The sequence below is a fragment of the Nerophis ophidion genome, linkage group LG08 (genome assembly GCF_033978795.1).
Source record: "Nerophis ophidion isolate RoL-2023_Sa linkage group LG08, RoL_Noph_v1.0, whole genome shotgun sequence".
NCBI lineage: Eukaryota > Metazoa > Chordata > Actinopteri > Syngnathiformes > Syngnathidae > Nerophis > Nerophis ophidion.
This window is the reverse complement of record NC_084618.1, coordinates 15,595,190-15,615,593: the sequence shown is the minus strand read 5'-3', so window position 1 is coordinate 15,615,593 and position 20,404 is coordinate 15,595,190. Positions and strand designations below refer to the sequence as shown.

The following is a 20,404-nucleotide window of genomic DNA, read 5'->3' as shown; positions in this document are numbered from 1 at the left end:
AGTTCTTTCTAGCTCATATGCTAGTTCTGTTGGTTTTTGTCTCTAGTGCCTTTTGTGCAAGTTTTCTGTTCCTAGTCTGTTTTGTAGTTCCATTCCGCTTGCATCCACGAGAGAACGCAAACACGCACCACGATGCCAGCCAAACGTCACACCCTCTGATTAAAAGTTGCGCAAAAAGTTTTACTAACTGCTCCGGTTTTGATTTTACGAGCCTTCAAAGAACCGCGTGCTGCTGCCGTCTCAAGATGGCCGCTTAAAAGCAGGAAGCACCAGCGTGACCACACAATGCAGAGACGGTAGGTAATGTGCGGGTAAAGATATTTTGACTGGGTGAAAGAAGGAGGCACCAGTTTGACTCCAGGATACAGAGAAGGTAGGTAATGTGCGGGTAAAGATATGTTGACTGGGTGAAAGAAGGAGGCACCAGTTTGACTCCCGGATACAGAGAAGGTAGGTAATGTGCGGGTGAAGATATGTTGACTGGGTGAAAGAAGGAGGCACCAGTTTGACTCCAGGATACAGAGAAGGTAGGTAAAGTGCAGGTAAAGATATGTTGACTGGGTGAAAGAAGGAGGCACCAGTTTGACTCCAGGATACAGAGAAGGTAGGTAATGTGCGGGTAAAGATATGTTGACTGGGTGAAAGAAGGAGGCACCAGTTTGACTCCAGGATACAGAGAAGGTAGGTAATGTGCAGGTAAAGATATGTTGACTGGGTGAAAGAAGGAGGCACCAGTTTGACTCCAGGATACAGAGAAGGTAGGTAATGTGCAGGTAAAGATATGTTGACTGGGTGATGGCAGGAAGCAGCAGCGTGTATGGGTGACAGAAAGAAGAATCAGTGTGACCCCAGAATGCAGGGAAGGTAGGTAATGTGCAGGTAAAGATATGTTGACTGGGTGAAAGAAGGAGGCACCAGTTTGACTCCAGGATACAGAGAAGGTAGGTAATGTGCAGGTAAAGATATGTTTTTTGGGTGATGGCAGTAAGCAACAGTGTGTATGGGTGACAAAAAGAAGCACCAGTGTGACCCCAGGATGCAGGGAAGGTAGGTAATGTGCAGGTAAAGATATGTTGACTGGGGGAAAGAAGGAGGCACCAGTTTGACTCCAGGATACAGAGAAGGTAGGTAATGTGCGGGTAAAGATATGTTGACTGGGTGAAAGAAGGAGGCACCAGTTTGACCCCAGGATACAGAGAAGGTAGGTAATGTGCAGGTAAAGATATGTTTTTTGGGTGATGGCAGGAAGAAACAGTGTGTATGGGTGATAAAAAGAAGCACCTGTGTTACCCCAGGATACAGGGAAGGTAGGATAATGTGCAGGTAAAGATATGTTGACTGGGTGAAAGAAGGAGGCACCAGTTTGACTCCAGGATACAGAGAAGGTAGGTAATGTGCAGGTAAAGATATGTTGACTGGGTGATGGCGGGAAGCAGCAGTGTGTATGGGTGACAGAAAGAAGAATCAGTGTGACCCCAGGATGCAGGGAAGGTAGGTAATGTGCAGGTAAAGATATGTTGAATGGGTAAACAACAGCAAAAGTCGGTCCCGTCCATCGCTGCTTGCAGCTTTAATTATTAACTATATCTGAATTATTTATGTATTTATTTAAAGAAAGGAGTTGTTTGCATCCTGTTAAATAGGCGACTAGTAAGTAAAAATATTTCAGAAACATTTTAGAAAAAATTACAGCGGCGAAAAATGACTAAATGAAATAATAAATGTCAATTAATGTAGTATTATAATGGATGTATGTAAATATGTTTGAATTCTGTTGCAGGAAATAAATGAGCTCACATTAAATCATATTTCAGTTGGATTCTCATTCTAAGGGAAGCGATTCAATGCCGAATAATTTATGGATTCGAGATGATTCTCGATTTCAAAACGATTCTCGCAGTGTTATTTGGGATATAAACTATAATCAAGCTTTTTCGAACGGGTCACAGAAGCTTCTCTTGGCCGTTGACGAATGACAGCGGGGTGGAAAAAGTATTTTTTAATATCGATTTTTGAAAATGAATAATCGACTCAGAATCGTAATAAAAAAGGATCCCGATTTGTATTTGAATCCATTTTTTTCTGGCACCCCCAAATTAAATAATACAATCAGCATCACTAAATTCGAATATAAATTAGGTGAAAAATATTAATGAATAAATAAAATAAGTAACATTCTTTTATACTTTTTTCCAATAAATAATAAATTGATTTGTTTAGTTTTTGTATTAATATATATATTATATTAAATAAAATATCAATACAAATGTCACATGAATTAATTAGTTAGTAAATTAATCAAAAACAAACAGAACACATTATTACTGAGGTCGCTTGCAATTATATATATTTTTGCTATTTTACAGTATCAAATTATTTTGCATTGCTGATATAATGCATACAGTACCACAGTGTTTTATTTTAATTTTTTAATTGATTAGATATATTTAGTAAAAATGTGCATCATTAAAAAATAAAAAATTGTGAAATAATTATGAATTAAATGATAAATTATCAAAAAAGATATCAGTATGTTAATAATAACTGAATTAACTGATGAGATATTACAAAACTGTTGTGTGTGCTATTTCAAAGATGTTATTTTATTATTAAAAAAAAGGTCAGTAAATCATTCTATATATTTGTAAACGCTCTGAAGTGGGAAAGGGGTAGAATTAAAGCAGCTTTGCTTCTTCCTTCTCCTTTTCAGACATGATGTTAAGTGAAATGATATGAAACTTTGTGATGTATTGTGTTGTGTCTTCATGTTCAGAAAGAAAGAAAGAAAGAGAGAAAGAAAGACGGAAAGAAAGAAAGAAAAAGATAAAGAAAGAAAGAAAGAAAGAGAGAGAAAGAAAAACATAAAGAAAGAGAGCGAGAAAGAAAAACAGAAAGAAAGAAAGAAAGAAAGAAAGAGAAAAAGAAAGACAGAAGGAAAGAAAGGAAAAGATAAAGAAAGAAAGAGAGAAAGAAAGAGAAAGAAAAACAGAAAGAAAGCGAGCGAGAAAGAAAAACAGAAAGAAAGAAAGAGAAAGTGAGAAAAAAACAGAAAGAAAGACAGACAGACCGAAAGAGAGAAAGAAAGATGGAAAGAAAGAAAAAGATAAAGAAAAAAAGAGAGAAAGAAAAACAGAAAGAAAGAGAGAGAGAAAGAAAAACAGAAAGAAAGAAAGAAAGAGAAAAAGAAAGACGGAAAGAAAGAAAATGATAAAGAAAGAAAGAGAGAAAGAGAGAGAAAGAAAAACAGAAAGAAAGAGAGCGAGAAAGAAAAACAGAAAGAAAGAAAGAAAAAGTGAGAAAAAACAGAAAGAAAGACAGGCAGACAGAAAGATAGAAAGAGAGAAAGAAAGATGGAAAAAAAGAAAAAGAAAGAAAGAGAGAAAGAAAGAAAGAGAGAGAGAAAAAGACAGACAGACAGACAGAAAGAAAGAGAGAGAAAGAAACACAGAAAGAGAGAAAGATAGAAAGAGAGAGAAAAAAAGTAAAAGAAAGAAAGAAAGAAAAAGACAAGAACCAAAGAAAGAAAAGAGAAAGAGAGAAAAGGGAAAGAAAGAAAGAAAGAGACAGAAAGAAAGACGGACAGAAAGAGAGAAAGAAAGAAAGAAAAAGAACAAGAGAAAGAGAGAGAGAACAAAAGAAAGAAAAAAGAAAGAAAGAGAGAGAAAAAGAAATAAAGAAAGAGAGAAAGAAAGAAAAAAAGAAAGAAAGAGAGAAAGAGAAATAAAGAGAGAGAGAGAGAGAAAGAAAGAAAGAGAGACAGGATTGATTGAGACTTGTATTATTGATTACACACAGTACATATTACACACAGTACATATTACACACAATACATATTACACACAGTACATATTACACACAGTACAGTACAATTGAGCACTAAATGCTAACACGCCAATAAGTTGTTTAAGTCGGGCTCCACATTCATCAATTCATGCTAAAAAAAAAAAAAGAAAGAAAGAAAGAAAGAAAGAAAGAAGAGAAAGCAAGCAAGCATATTGGACATTTTGAAGCGTGTTGTCAGCCAGTGACGTCAGCTGGGCAACACCCGCGCATGCGCACCGCCGTCCCTCCCTTCCCTCCGCAGTAGGACCAGTTGAAAGGCGCACAGGAGCGCCCAGAACATTCCATTTCAGGCCCGGAAACAGCAGGGAGGAGGGAGGGGGGAGAGAGGAGAGAGGAGAGAGGGCCGATGGCCGCCATGACCTACGGGAAGATCTTCGTGGGCATCTACGTGGAGATCAAGCGGAGTGACGGTACGTTGGGAGTCAAGCTAGCATCTTCATCCTCATTGCCGCGCTTTTATCTTCCGCCGCCGCTGTCACGTGACACCCTCAACCATTCTAAAAAACAAAAACGTCACCTGTCCGTCCAGCATCCTTGTCCTCCGGTACCGTGTTCCTTGTGCTCTTGTTCCCGCTCACCGGAGGAGGAAGACCGCGGTCACACCCTCGGCCCCTTCCTGCTGTCACCGGAAGTGGGAGGTGGCCAATCAGCGCCCACCTTACCACCTCCAACCGGGGCACCTGAATGCCGCATGTACCACCTCCAACCGGGGCACCTGAATGCCGCATGTACCACCTCCAACCGGGACACCTGAATGCGGCATGAGCTCAGATTGACCCCACCCGGTAACGTGAATGCTGCAACTGTCAATAATACCAACAACCCGGGCACCTGAATACTGCATGTTTTAGCGACCCTGGTTAAATGTGCAAATTACTACCCTGAACCCGAGGACCTGAATGCCGCATGTGTCTGACGTCACCTGACAGCACGCACATCTTCCTAGTCATCTCTCGGCCCAATTCATTCTCATCCATCCATTTCCTACCGCGTATTCCCTTTTGGTGGTGGTGCCTATTTCAGCTACAATCGGGCAGAAGGCGGCGTACACCCTGGACAAGTCGCCACCTCATCGCAGCCAATTCATTCTCATCTCCCAACATATTAGTTAGTGTATATGTGTTAATAAAACTCTATCCAATAGAGGATCTTTGTATTAGTTAGTGTTTAAGTGTTAATAAAACTCTATCCGATAGAGGATCTTTGACTCGTGTTTTTGCAGTATAGGTGCTATCAGTTTTCATATCCAATAGAGGATCTTTGACTTGTGTTTTTGCAGTATGGGTGCTATCAGTTTTCATATCCAATAGAGGATCTTTGACTCATGTTTTTGCAGTATAGGTGCTATCAGTTTTCATATCCGATAGAGGATCTTTGACTCGTGTTTTTGCAGTATAGGTGCTATCAGTTTTCATATCCAATAGAGGATCTTTGACTCGTGTTTTTGCAGTATAGGTGCTATCAGTTTTCATATCCAATAGAGGATCTTTGACTCATGTTTTTGCAGTATGGGTGCTATCAGTTTTCATATCCAATAGAGGATCTTTGACTCGTGTTTTTGCAGTATGGGTGCTATCAGTTTTCATATCCAATAGAGGATCTTTGACTCATGTTTTTGCAGTATAGGTGCTATCAGTTTTCATATCCGATAGAGGATCTTTGACTCGTGTTTTTGCAGTATAGGTGCTATCAGTTTTCATATCCAATAGAGGATCTTTGACTCGTGTTTTTGCAGTATAGGTGCTATCAGTTTTCATATCCAATAGAGGATCTTTGACTCGTGTTTTTGCAGTATAGGTGCTATCAGTTTTCATATCCAATAGAGGATCTTTGACTCGTGTTTTGCAGTATAGGTGCTATCAGTTTTCATATCCAATAGAGGATCTTTGACTCGTGTTTTTGCAGTATGGGTGCTATCAGTTTTCATATCCAATAGAGTATCTTTGACTCGTGTTTTTGCAGTATAGGTGCTATCAGTTTTCATATCCAATAGAGGATCTTTGACTCGTGTTTTTGCAGTATAGGTGCTATCAGTTTTCATATCCAATAGAGGATCTTTGACTCGTGTTTTTGCAGTATAGGTGCTATCAGTTTTCATATCCAATAGAGGATCTTTGACTCGTGTTTTTGCAGTATAGGTGCTATCAGTTTTCATATCCAATAGAGGATCTTTGACTCGTGTTTTTGCAGTATAGGTGCTATCAGTTTTCATATCCAATAGAGGATCTTTGACTCGTGTTTTTGCAGTATAGTTGCTATCAGTTTTCATATCCAATAGAGGATCTTTGACTCGTGTTTTGCAGTATAGGTGCTATCAGTTTTCATATCCAATAGAGGATCTTTGACTCGTGTTTTTGCAGTATAGGTGCTATCAGTTTTCATATCCAATAGAGGATCTTTGACTCGTGTTTCTGCAGTATAGGTGCTATCAGTTTTCATATCCAATAGAGGATCTTTGACTCGTGTTTTTGCAGTATAGGTGCTATCAGTTTTCATATCCAATAGAGGATCTTTGACTCGTGTTTTTGCTGTAGGTACTGAAGACAACAGAATGTTTCCATGCCAATAGAGAGGATCTTTGAATAGCGTTTTGCAGTAGGTGCTAAACAACAGTGTTTATTTCTAACAGAGGATCTTTGATTGGTATTTTTATTTAGTACATTCTTAAAAACAGCAGAGCGTTCCCATCTAATGGAATATCTTTGACTCGTGTTTTTGCAGTAGGTGCTATCAGTTTTCATATCCAATAGAGGATCTTTGACTCGTGTGTTTGCAGTATAGGTGCTATCAGTTTTCATATCCAATAGAGGATCTTTGACTCGTGTTTTTGCAGTATAGGTGCTATCAGTTTTCATATCCAATAGAGGATCTTTGACTCGTGTTTTTGCAGTATAGGTGCTATCAGTTTTCATATCCAATAGAGGATCTTTGACTCGTGTTTTTGCAGTATAGGTGCTATCAGTTTTCATATCCAATAGAGGATCTTTGACTCATGTTTTTGCAGTATATGTGCTATCAGTTTTCATATCCAATAGAGGATCTTTGACTTGTGTTTTTGCAGTATAGGTGCTATCAGTTTTCATATCCAATAGAGGATCTTTGACTCGTGTTTTTGCAGTATAGGTGCTATCAGTTTTCATATCCAATAGAGGATCTTTGACTCATGTTTTTGCAGTATAGGTGCTATCAGTTTTCATATCCAATAGAGGATCTTTGACTCGTGTTTTGCAGTATAGGTGCTATCAGTTTTTATATCCAATAGAGGTTCTTTGACTCATGTTTTTGCAGTATAGGTGCTATCAGTTTTCATATCCAATAGAGGATCTTTGACTCACGTTTTTGCAGTATAAGTGCTATCAGTTTTCATATCGAATAGAGGATCTTTGACACGTGTTTTTGCAGTATAGGTGCTATCAGTTTTCATATCCAATAGAGGATCTTTGACTCGTGTTTTTGCAGTAGGTACTGAAGACAACAGAATGTTTCCATGCCAATAGAGAGGATCTTTGAATAGCGTTTTGCAGTAGGTGCTAAACAGCAGTGTTTATTTCTAATAGAGGATCTTTGATTGGTATTTTGTTTCAGTAGGTGCTTGCTTAAAAACTTTAGAGCGTTTTCTACCAATAGAGGATCTTTGACTCGTGTTTTTGCAGTAGGTGCTAAAACAGCAGTGTATTGTTTTATTAGAGGATCTTTGATTGGTATTTTTTTCAGTAGGTGCTTAAAACAGCAGAGTTTTCCCATCCAATAGAGGATCTTTGACTAGTGTTTATGCAGTAGGTGCTCAAAAAGAGTAATTTTTCTATGTAATAGAGGATCTTTGACTAGTGTTTTGCAGTAGGTGCTTTAAAACATCAGTGTTCCTGTCTAATAGAGGATCTTTGACTAGTTTTTTTGCAGTAGGTGCTCTAAAACATCAGTGTTCCTGTCTAATAGAGGATCTTTGACTAGTGTTTTTGTAGTAGGTACTAAAAAAACAGCAGTTGTCCGGTTTAACAGAGGATCTTTTGACTAGTTTTTTTCAGTAGGTGCTTAAAAAGAGTAGTTTTCCTATGTAATTGAGGATCTTTGACCAGTGTTTTTGCAGTAGGGGCTTAAAAACAGCAGTGTTCCTATGTAATAGAGGATCTTTGACTCGTGTTTTTGCATTAATTGCTTAAAAACAACAGTGTTCCTGTCTAATAGAGGATCTTTGACTAGTGTTTTTGCAGTCGGTGCTTTAAAACATCAGTGTTCCTGTCTAATAGAGGATCTTTGACTAGTTTTTTTGCAGTAGGTGCTTTAAAACATCAGCGTTCCTGTCTAATAGAGGATCTTTGACTAGTGTTTTTGTAGTAGGTACTAAAAAAACAGCAGTTGTCCGGTCTAACAGAGGATCTTTGACTAGTGTTTTTCAGTAGGTGCTTAAAAAGAGTAGTGTTCCTATGTAATAGAGGATCTTTGACCAGTGTTTTTGCAATAGGGGCTTAAAAACAGCAGGGTTCCTATGTAATAAATAAATGGGTTGTACTTGTATAGCGCTTTTCTACCTTCAAGGTACTCAAAGCACTTTGACACTACTTCCACATTTACCCATTCACACACACATTCACACACTGATGGAGGGAGCTGCCATGCAAGGCGCCAACCAGCACCCATCAGGAGCAAGGGTGAAGTATCTTGCTCAGGACACAACGGACGTGACGAGGTTGGTTCTAGGTGGGATTTGAACCAGTGACCCTCGGGTTGCGCACGGCCACTCTCCCACTGCGCCACGCTGTCCCAATAGAGGATCTTTGACTCGTGTTTTTGCATTAAGTGCTTAAAAACAACAGTGTTCCTGTCTAATAGAGGATCTTTGACTAGTGTTTTTGCAGTCGGTGCTTTAAAACATCAGTGTTCCTGTCTAATAGAGGATCTTTGACCATTTTTTTTTTGCAGTGGGTACTAAAAAAACAGTAGTTTTCCGGTCTAATAGAGGATCTTTGACCAGTGTTTTTGCAGTAGGGGCTTAAAAACAGCAGTGTTCCTATGTAATAGAGGATCTTTTAATCGTGTTTTTGCATTAAGTGCTTAACAACAACAGTGTTCCTGTCTAATAGAGGATCTTTGACTAGTGTTTTTGCAGTCGGTGCTTTAAAACATCAGTGTTCCTGTCTAATAGAGGATCTTTGACCATTTTTTTTGCAGTGGGTACTAAAAAAACAGTAGTTTTCCGGTCTAATAGAGGATCTTTGACCAGTTTTTTTGCAGTAGGTGCTAAAAAAGCAGTGTTCCTATGTAATAGAGGATATTTGACTCGTGTTTTTGCATTAAGTGCTTAAAAAAGACAGTGTTCCTGTCTAATAGAGGATCTTTGACTAGTGTTTTTGCAGTCGGTGCTTTAAAACATCAGTGTTCCTGTCCAATAGAGGATCTTTGACTAGTGTTTTTACAGTCGGTGCTTTAAAACATCAGTGTTCCTGTCCAATAGAGGATCTTTGACCATTTTTTTTGCAGTGGGTACTAAAAAAACAGTAGTTTTCCGGTCTAATAGAGGATCTTTGACCAGTTTTTTTGCAGTAGGTGCTAAAAAACAGCAGTGTTCCTATGTAATAGAGGATCTTTTAATCGTGTTTTTGCATTAAGTGCTAAACAACAACAGTGTTCCTGTCTAATAGAGGATCTTTGACTAGTGTTTTTGCAGTCGGTGCTTTAAAACATCAGTGTTCCTGTCTAATAGAGGATCTTTGACCATTTTTTTTTGCAGTGGGTACTAAAAAACAGTAGTTTTCCGGTCTAATAGAGGATCTTTGACCAGTTTTTTTGCAGTAGGTGCTAAAAAAAAGCAGTGTTCCTATGTAATAGAGGATTTTTGACCAGTGTTTTTGCAGTAGGGGATTAAAAACAGCAGTGTTCCTATGTAATAGAGGATCTTTGACTAGTGTTTTTGCAGTCGGTGCTTAAAAACAACAGTGTTCCTGTCTAATAGAGGATCTTTGACTAGTGTTTTTGCAGTCGGTGATTTAAAACAGCAGTGTTCCTGTCTAATAGAGGATCTTTGACCATTTTTTTTGCAGTGGGTACTAAAAGAACAGTAGTTTTCCGGTCTAATAGAGAATCTTTGACCAGTTTTTTTTGCAGTAGGTGCTAAAAAATCAGTGTTCCTATTGAATAGAGGATCTTTGACTCGTGTTCCCACAGGTCGCATCCACCAGGCGATGGTCACCTCGCTGCACGAAGACAACGACAGCGTGACGGTGGAGTGGATCGAGAACGGCGACACCAAAGGGAAGGAAGTGCGTGCCTCAGGTTGGAGACGTTGCCATGACGATGCCCGCTCATGACTTCCTCCGTCCCGCAGGTGGACTTGGAGAGCATCTTCGGCCTGAACCCAGACCTAGCCCCCGAGGAGGAGGTGCCAGCCAGTCCAGAGGCTCCTCCTCCTCCTTCCAGTGGGGCCAAGACCAGCAAAGTCCCCAAAGTCTGCCCTCTGTCATCTTCTCTGTCAACAATCTTTGTTTGATTTTCCTTTAAAAAAAAAAAGTTGTTTTAAAATGTTCATCAACCTCTTTCAGACCCGACGAGTCACGGCCATTCCCAAACCTGAGAACAGCCAGCGGGAGAACCGAGGTAACCCTCGTCTCTTTCCTACAAAGATCCACAGAAGACCAGAGTTAGACCCCAGACAGCAGTGTTAGCGACATTAGAATTAGCGGGTTAGCTACAGTGCTAACGTTGCATTTTACTGTCCTGTCTAATAGAGGATCTTTGACTAGTGTTTTTGCAACAAGTGCTAAAAACCGCAGAGCGTTCCTCTCCATCAAGAGGATTTTAGTCCAGTGCTTTTTCAATAGTGCTAGATGCTTTAAAACAGCAGTGTTCCTGTCTATTAGAGGATCTTTGACTAGTGTTTTTGTGTTAAGTGCTTATAAACAGCAGTGTTCATATGCAATAGAGGATCTTTGACTAGTGTTTTCGCGTTAAAAGTGCTTATAAACAGCAGTGTTCCTGTATAATAGAGTATCTTTGACTAGTGTTTTTGCATGAAGTGCTTCACAACAGCAGTGTTCTTGTCTAATAGAGGATCTTTGACTAATGTTTTTCGCAGTAGATGCTTTAAAACAGCAGTGTTCCTGTCTAATAGAGGATCTTTGACTAGTGTTTTTGCATGAAGTGCTTATAAACAGCAGTGTTCTTGTATAATAGAGTATCTTTGACTAGTGTTTTTGCATGAAGTGCTTCACAACGGCAGTGTTCCTGTCTAATAGAGGATCTTTGACCAGTGTTTTTGCATTACGTACTTAAAATAGCAGTGTTCTTGTCCAATAGAGGATCTTTGACCAGTGTTTTTGCATTACGTACTTAAAATAGCAGTGTTCTTGTCTAATAGAGGATCCTTGACTAATGTTTTTCGCAGTAGATGCTTTAATACAGCAGTGTTCCTGCCTAATAGAGGATCTTTGACTAGTGTTTTTGCATGAAGTGCTTCACAACAGCAGTGTTCCTGTCTAATAGAGGATCTTTGACCAGTGTTTTTGCATTACGTACTTAAAATAGCAGTGTTTTTGTCTAATAGAGGATCCTTGACTAATGTTTTTCGCAGTAGATGCTTAAAAACAGCAGTGTTCCTGTCTATTAGAGGATCTTTGACTAGTGTTTTTGCATGAAGTGCTTCACAACAGCAGTGTTCCTGTCTAATAGAGGATCTTTGACCAGTGTTTTTGCATTACGTACTTAAAATAGCAGTGTTCTTGTCTAATAGAGGATCCTTGACTAATGTTTTTCGCAGTAGATGCTTTAAAACAGCAGTGTTCCTGCCTAATAGAGGATCTTTGACTAGTGTTTTTGCATGAAGTGCTTAAAAACAGCAGTGTTCCTGTCTATTAGAGGATCTTTGACTAGTGTTTTTGTGTTAAGTGCTTATAAACAGCAGTGTTCATATGCAATAGAGGATCTTTGACTAGTGTTTTTGCTTTAAAAGTGCTTACAAACAGCAGTGTTCCTGTCTAATATAGGATCTTTGATTAGAGTTTTTACATTAAGTACTTAAAAACATCAGTGTATCTGTCCAATAGAGGATCTTTGACTAGTGTTTTTGCTTTTAAATTGCTTATAAACAGCAGTGTTCCTGTCTAATACAGGATATTTGACAAGTGTTTTTGCTTTAAAAGTGCTTATAAACAGCAGTGTTCCTGTTTAATAGAGGATCTTTGACTAGTGTTTTTGCGTTAAAAGTGTTTCTAAACATCAGTGTTCCTGTCTAATAGAGGATCTTTGACTAGTGTTTTTGCGTTAAAAGTGTTTCTAAACATCAGTGTTCCTGTCTAATACAGGATATTTGACTAGTGTTTTTGCGTTAAGTGTTTCTAAACATCAGTGTTCCTGTCTAATAGATGATCCAGCAACATCATGCTAGGTTAGAATATTTGCAGATAAAAACAAAACAAGTAAACGTACGTCTGCAGCTGACGAACGGAGAGTTAGCAGAGACATATTTGAAGACGTGTAGTGAAGCCTGGCATTGTGTGTGAAGTGATGGGCGTGTACATCTAGTCCATGGCGGAGGAGGTCCCACTCTGGACGAAATGTCACTTTGATTCCTGCGTGTGCTCCTTCAGCCGCGGCGGTGGGAACCACTCGGGCCCGTCCGAGCCAGCACAGCCAGGCCGCCGAGCCCCCTCCCCCGTCCATCGCCGCCCAGCCCGCCGCCGCTGCCAACCAATCGCTGCTCCAGCTGCAGAACGGTAAGACACACACACACACACACACACACACACACACACACACAAACGCGGCCACAGCCGGACGGCGCCGCCTCTCCGCAGACACAAAGGCCCCCCAGTCCCGTCATAGAGAGACGACTTTGTGGATGACGCTGCTTTTGCTTGTGCAGCACGCAGGAAGTCCAACTGCGTGAAGGAAGTGGAGAAGCTGCAGGAGAAGCGAGAGAAGCGGCGACTTCAGCAGCAGGAACTGAGGGAGAAGAAAGCTCAGGTCACACACATTTATGTACTTCGGACATTCTGGGGACCTGAGAAGAAATGCCTACCTCTTAAGGACCAGCCTTTCTAGATATACAAATATCCGTATTTACAACATTAATAATACATACATACTATGCTGATATAAAAAAGGTAATTTTTTTGGTTGGGAGGGTTGTTTGTAATTGTTTTTTAATCTTTATTATTTACTTCAAGTTATTACAGTATGTCTCTATATACATATATTTTTTTTTTTAATTAATTTTGTCAAAAAGGGGGTGCATTTCAATGCCTTACACACACTTGTTATTTCATATGTTGACCACAGGGGGAGCATTTAAATGTCTTACACACACTTGTTATTTCATATGTTGGCCAAAGGGTGCGCATTTCAATTTCTTACACACACTTGTTATTTCATATGTTGGCCAGAGGGGCGCATTTAAATGTCTTACACACACTTGTTATTTCATATGTTGGCCAGAGGGGCGCATTTAAATGTCTTACACACACTTGTTATTTCATATGTTCGCCAGAGGGGCGCATTTAAATGTCTTACACACACTTGTTATTTCATATGTTGACCAGAGGGCGCGCAGTTAAATTTCATACACACACTTGTTATTTCATATGTTGGCCAGATGGGGCGCATTTCAATGTCTTACACACACATGTTATTTCATATGTTGGCCAGAGGGTGCGCATTTCAATTTCTTACACACACTTGTTATTTCATATGTTGACCAGAGGGGGCGCAGTTCAATGTCTTACACACACTTGTTATTTCATATGTTGGCCAGAGGGGGCACATTTCAATGTCTTACACACACTTGTTATTTCATATGTTGGCCAGAGGGGCGCATTTAAATGTCTTACACACACTTGTTATTTCATATGTTGGCCAGAGGGGGCACATTTAAATTTCTTACACACACTTGTTATTTCATATGTTGGCCAGAAGGGACGCATTTCAATTTCTTACACACACTTGTTATTTCATATGTTGGCCAGAGGGGGCGCATTTCAATGTCTTACACACACTTGTTATTTCATATGTTGGCCAGATGGGCGCATTTAAATGTCTTACACACACTTGTTATTTCATATGTTGGCCAGAGGGGGAGCATTTAAATGTCTTACACACACTTATTTCATATGTTGGCCAAAGGGGGGCCCATTTCAATGTCTTACACACACTTGTTATTTTATATGTTGGCTAAAGGGGGCGCATTTCAATGTCTTACACACACTTGTTATTTCATATGTTGGCCAGAAGGGGCGCATTTCAATTTCTTACACACACTTGTTATTTCATATGTTGGCCAGAGGGGGCGCATTTCAATGTCTTACACACACTTGTTATTTCATATGTTGGCCAGAAGGGGCGCATTTCAATTTCTTACACACACTTGTTATTTCATATGTTGGCCAGAGGGGGCGCATTTCAATGTCTTACACACACTTGTTATTTCATATGTTGGCCAGATGGGCGCATTTAAATGTCTTACACACACTTGTTATTTCATATGTTGGCCAGAGGGGGCGCATTTCAATTTCTTACACACACTTATTTCTGACCAGAGGGGGCGCATTTCAATTTCTTACACACACTTGTTATTTCATATGTTGACCAGAGGGCGCGCAGTAAAGTTTCTTACACACACTTGTTATTTCATATGTTGGCCAGAGGGGGCGCATTTAAATTTCTTACACACACTTGTTATTTCATATGTTGGCCAGAGGGGGTGCATTTAAATTTCTTACACACACTTGTTATTTCCGACCAGGGGGGGCGCATTTCAATTTCTTACACACACTTGTTATTTCATATGTTGACCACATGGGGAGCATTTAAATGTCTTACACACACTTGTTATTTCATATGTTGGCCAGAGGGTGCGCATTTAACTTTCTAGCACACACTTATTTCATATGTTGACCAGAGGGGGCGCATTTCAATGTCTTACACACACTTGTTATTTCATATGTTGACCACAGGGGGAGCATTTAAATGTCTTACACACACTTGTTATTTCATATGTTGGCCAAAGGGTGCGCATTTCAATTTCTTACACACACTTGTTATTTTATATGTTGGCCAGAGGGGCGCATTTAAATGTCTTACACACACTTGTTATTTCTTATGTTGGCCAGAGGGGCGCATTTAAATGTCTTATACACACTTGTTATTTCATATGTTCGCCAGAGGGGCGCATTTAAATGTCTTACACACACTTATTTCCTATGTTGACCAGAGGGCGCGCAGTTAAATTTCTTACACACACTTGTTATTTCATATGTTGGCCAGAGGGGGCGCATTTAAATTTCTTACACACACTTGTTATTTGATATGTTGGCCAGGGGGCACATTTAAATTTCTTACACACACTTGTTATTTCATATGTTGGCCAGATGGGGCGCATTTCAATGTCTTACACACACATGTTATTTCATATGTTGACCAGAGGGGGCGCAGTTCAATGTCTTACACACACTTGTTATTTCATATGTTGACCAGAGGGGGCGCAGTTCAATGTCTTACACACACTTGTTATTTCCGACCAGAGGGGGCGCATTTCAATTTCTTACACACACTTGTTATTTCATATGTTGACCACATGGGGAGCATTTAAATGTCTTACACACACTTGTTATTTCATATGTTGACCAGAGGGGGCGCAGTTCAATGTCTTACACACACTTGTTATTTCCGACCAGAGGGGGCGCATTTCAATGTCTTACACACACTTGTTATTTCATATGTTGACCACAGGGGGAGCATTTAAATGTCTTACACACACTTATTTCATATGTTGGCCAAAGGGGGGCCCATTTCAATGTCTTACACACACTTGTTATTTTATATGTTGGCTAAAGGGGGCGCATTTCAATGTCTTACACACACTTGTTATTTCATATGTTGGCCAGAAGGGGCGTATTTCAATTTCTTACACACACTTGTTATTTCATATGTTGGCCAGAGGGGGCGCATTTCAATGTCTTACACACACTTGTTATTTCATATGTTGGCCAGAAGGGGCGCATTTCAATTTCTTACACACACTTGTTATTTCATATGTTGGCCAGAGGGGGCGCATTTCAATGTCTTACACACACTTGTTATTTCATATGTTGGCCAGATGGGCGCATTTAAATGTCTTACACACACTTGTTATTTCATATGTTGGCCAGAGGGGGCGCATTTCAATTTCTTACACACACTTATTTCTGACCAGAGGGGGCGCATTTCAATTTCTTACACACACTTGTTATTTCATATGTTGACCAGAGGGCGCGCAGTAAAGTTTCTTACACACACTTGTTATTTCATATGTTGGCCAGAGGGGGCGCATTTAAATTTCTTACACACACTTGTTATTTCATATGTTGGCCAGAGGGGGCACATTTCAATGTCTTACACACACTTGTTATTTCATATGTTGGCCAGAGGGGCGCATTTAAATGTCTTACACACACTTGTTATTTCATATGTTGGCCAGAGGGGGCACATTTAAATTTCTTACACACACTTGTTATTTCATATGTTGGCCAGAAGGGACGCATTTCAATTTCTTACACACACTTGTTATTTCATATGTTGGCCAGAGGGGGCGCATTTCAATGTCTTACACACACTTGTTATTTCATATGTTGGCCAGATGGGCGCATTTAAATGTCTTACACACACTTGTTATTTCATATGTTGGCCAGAGGGGGCGCATTTAAATTTCTTACACACGCTTATTTCTGACCAGAGGGGGCGCATTTCAATTTCTTACACACACTTGTTATTTCATATGTTGACCACAGAGGGAGCATTTAAATGTCTTACACCCACTTGTTATTTCATATGTTGGCCAGAGGGGGCGCATTTAAATTTCTTACACACACTTGTTATTTCATATGTTGACCAGAGGGGGCGCAGTTCAATGTCTTACACACACTTGTTATTTCATATGTTGGCCAGAGGGGGTGCATTTAAATTTCTTACACACACTTGTTATTTCCGACCAGGGGGGGGCGCATTTCAATTTCTTACACACACTTGTTATTTCATATGTTGACCACATGGGGAGCATTTAAATGTCTTACACACACTTGTTATTTCATATGTTGGCCAGAGGGTGCGCATTTAACTTTCTAGCACACACTTGTTATTTCATATGTTGACCAGAGGGGGCGCATTTCAATGTCTTACGCACACTTGTTATTTCATATGTTGACCACAGCGGGAGCATTTAAATGTCTTACACACACTTGTTATTTCATATGTTGGCCAAAGGGGGTGCATTTCAATGTCTTACACAGACTTTTTATTTCATATGTTGGCCAAAGGGGGGCGCATTTCAATGTCTTACACACACTTGTTATTTTATATGTTGGCTAAAGGGGGCTCATTTCAATGTCTTACACACACTTGTTATTTCGAATGTTGGCCACAGGGGGCGCATTTCAATGTCTTACATACACGTGTTATTTCATATGTTGACCAGAGGGGGCGCATTTCAATGTCTTACACACACTTGTTATTTCATATGTTGACCACAGGGGGAGAATTTAAATGTCTTAGACACACTTGTTATTTCATATGTTGGCCAGAGGTGGCACATTTCAATGTCTTATACACACTTGTTATTTCATATGTTGGCCAAAGGGGACGCATTTCAATGTCTTACACACACTTGTTATTTCATATGTTGACGAGAGGGCGCACAGTTAAATTCCTTGCACACACTTATTTCAAATGTTGACCAGAGGGAGCTCATTTAAATTTATTACACACACTTGTTATTTCATATGTTAGCCAGAGGGGGCGCATTTCAATGTCTTACACACATTTGTTATTTCATATGTTGACCACAGGGGGAGCATTTAAATGTCTTACACACATTTGTTATTTCATATGTTGACAAGAGGGCGCGCAGTTAAATTTCTTGCACACACTTATTTCAAATGTTGACCAGAGGGGGCGCATTTAAATTTGTTACACACACTTGTTATTTTGTTTGTTGACCAGAGGGGGCACATTTAAATTTCTTACACACACTTGTCATTTCATATGTTGGCCAGAGGTGGCACATTTCAAAGTCTTACACACACTTGTTATTTCATATGTTGGCCAAAGGGGACGCATTTCAATGTCTTACACACGTGTTATTTCATATGTATACTCATGTAAATTTTACAGTAAAATTCTGGGAACTTAGCTGCCTTTTTGAACCATAAAAACAACAGTATTTTTCTTCCATTTATTGTAATATACACTACATTTTGAGGGGAAATTATTGCAACTGTGCATATTTTTTATACAAATTACTTTAAAACAATCTCCTAATAAAACGACACCTGTGCTGTATATGATGCAATGTTGTTGTCCTCATATGGAAACTACTTTTCCTCCTCGGTGTGTGAAGACAACCCAACAGGAAGTCTTTCTTGTTCCAGGAAGTGGACGTCAACTTGCCAAACTACGAGATCATGTGCATGATCCGAGACTTCCGGGCCAGTCTGGACTACCGACCTTTGACCTCCAATGACCTGGTACGACGGTAACTCCAAATATGATATTTCATTGTCAACAAGCACATTAAAAAAGCAAACAATAGAGGATCTTTGACAAGTGTTTTTGCAATTTGTGCGCAAAAATAGCAGTGTTCAGATCCAATAGAGGATCTTTGACTAGTGACATTTACAGCAGATGCTTGTTCCTTTTTAATTGAGGATCTTTGACTAGTGTTTCTGCCGTATGTTCACAAAAACAGCAGTGTTCCCGTCTAATAGAGGATCTTTGTCTAGTGTTTTTGAGGTAGGTGCCGAAAAACAGCAGTGTTCCTGTCTAACAGAGGATCTTTGACAAGTGTTTTTGCATTAAGTGCTTAAAAACATCAAGGTTCCTGTCTAACAGAGGATCTCTGACTAATGTTTTTGTGCGAAGTGCTTAAAAACAGCAGTGTTCATATCTAATAGAGGATCTTAGACTAGTGTTTTTGCAGTAGGTGCTTTAAAACAGCAGCGCTCCCATTTAATAGAGGATCTTTGACTAGTGTTTTTGCAGCAGGTACTAATAAACAGCAGTTTTTCGGTCTAATAGAGGATCTTTGACTGGTGTGTTTACAGTAGGTGCTTAAAGAGAGCAGTGTTCCTATGTAATAGAGGATCTTTGACTAGTGATTTTGCGTGAAGTGCTTTAAAACAGCAGGGTTCCTGTCTAATAGAGGATCTTTGTCTAGTGTTTTTGAGGTAGGTGCCGAAAAACAGCAGTGTTCATATCTAATAGAGGATCTTAGACTAGTGTTTTTGCAGTAGGTGCTTTAAAACAGCAGCGCTCCCATTTAATAGAGGATCTTTGACTAGTGTTTTTGCAGCAGGTACTAATAAACAGCAGTTTTTCGGTCTAATAGAGGATCTTTGACTGGTGTGTTTACAGTAGGTGCTTAAAGAGAGCAGTGTTCCAATGTAATAGAGGATCTTTGACTAGTGATTTTGCGTGAAGTGCTTTAAAACAGCAGTGTTCCTGTCTAATAGAGGAACTTTAAACAGTGTTTTTGCGTTACATACTTAAAATAACAGTGTTCTTGTCTAATAGAAGATCTTTGACTTATGTTTTTTGCAGTAGGAGCTTTAAAACAGCAGTGTCCCTGTCTAATAGAGGACCTTTGACTAGTGTTTTTGCATAAAGTGCTTTAAAACAGCAACGTTCCTGTCTTAATAGAGGATCTTTGACCGGTGTTTTTCCGTTACGTACTTAAAATAGCAGTGTTCTTGTCTAATACAGGATCTTTGACTGTTTTTTTGCAGTAGGTGCTGGTTTCTGTCTAATAGAGGATATTTGACTAGTGTTTTTGCAGTAGGTGCTTAAAAACAGCAGTGCCCCCATTTAATAGAGGATCTTTGACTAGTGTTTTTGCATTAAGTGCTTAAAAACAGCAAGGTTCCTGTCTAATAGAGGATCTTTGACAAATGTTTTTGTGTGAAGTGCTTAAAAACAGCGGTGTTCATATCTAATAGAGGATCTTTGACAGGTGTTTTTGCGTTATGTACTTAAAACAGCAATGTTCGTTTATATCAGAGGCTCTTTGAGCAGTGTTTTTGCGTTATGTACTAGAAACAGCAACGTTCGTGTCTAATAGAGGACCTTTGACGGTGTTTTTGCGTTATGTACTTAAAACAGCAATGTTCGTGTCTAATAGAGGATCTTTGACTAGTGTTTTTGCATGAAGTGCTTCAAAAAGGGAGTGATTCTGTCTAATAGAGAATCTTTGACTAGTGTTTTTGCATGAAGTGCTTTAAAACAGCAGTGTTCCTGTCTAATAGAGGATCTTTGACTAGTGTTTTTGCATGAAGTGCTTTAAAACAGCAGTGTTCCTGTCTAATAGAGAATCTTTGACTAGTGTTTTTGCATGAAGTGTTTTAAAACACCAGTGTTACTGTCTAATAGAGGATCTTTGACTAGTGTTTTTGCATGAAGTGCTTTAAAACAGCAGTGTTCCTGTCTAATAGAGGATCTTTGACTAGTGTTTTTGCATGAAGTGCTTCAAAACAGCAGTGTTACTGTCTAATAGAGAATCTTTGACTAGTGTTTTTGCATGAAGTGCTTCAAAAAGGGAGTGATTCTGTCT

General features: G+C 39.4%; 2 protein-coding genes across 2 annotated transcripts in view; one reads left to right on the top strand and one right to left on the bottom strand.

Annotated features, from left to right (window-relative positions):
* The window catches only part of LOC133557403 (uncharacterized), a 133,028-nt gene that overhangs the window by 111,105 nt on the left and 1,519 nt on the right, over positions 1 to 20,404 (bottom strand). The gene's annotated exons all lie outside the window — the stretch shown is intronic.
* LOC133557401 (kinesin-like protein KIF2A) overlaps positions 4,042 to 20,404 on the top strand; it is a 43,488-nt gene continuing 27,125 nt past the window's right edge. The window contains exons 1-7 of the mRNA XM_061907826.1: positions 4,042 to 4,253; positions 10,006 to 10,100; positions 10,166 to 10,285; positions 10,380 to 10,434; positions 12,423 to 12,548; positions 12,698 to 12,798; positions 18,231 to 18,326. Coding sequence (XP_061763810.1) covers positions 4,190 to 4,253; positions 10,006 to 10,100; positions 10,166 to 10,285; positions 10,380 to 10,434; positions 12,423 to 12,548; positions 12,698 to 12,798; positions 18,231 to 18,326 — 657 coding nt within the window. The 5' untranslated portion in view covers positions 4,042 to 4,189. The remainder of the gene's footprint in view (positions 4,254 to 10,005; positions 10,101 to 10,165; positions 10,286 to 10,379; positions 10,435 to 12,422; positions 12,549 to 12,697; positions 12,799 to 18,230; positions 18,327 to 20,404) is intronic.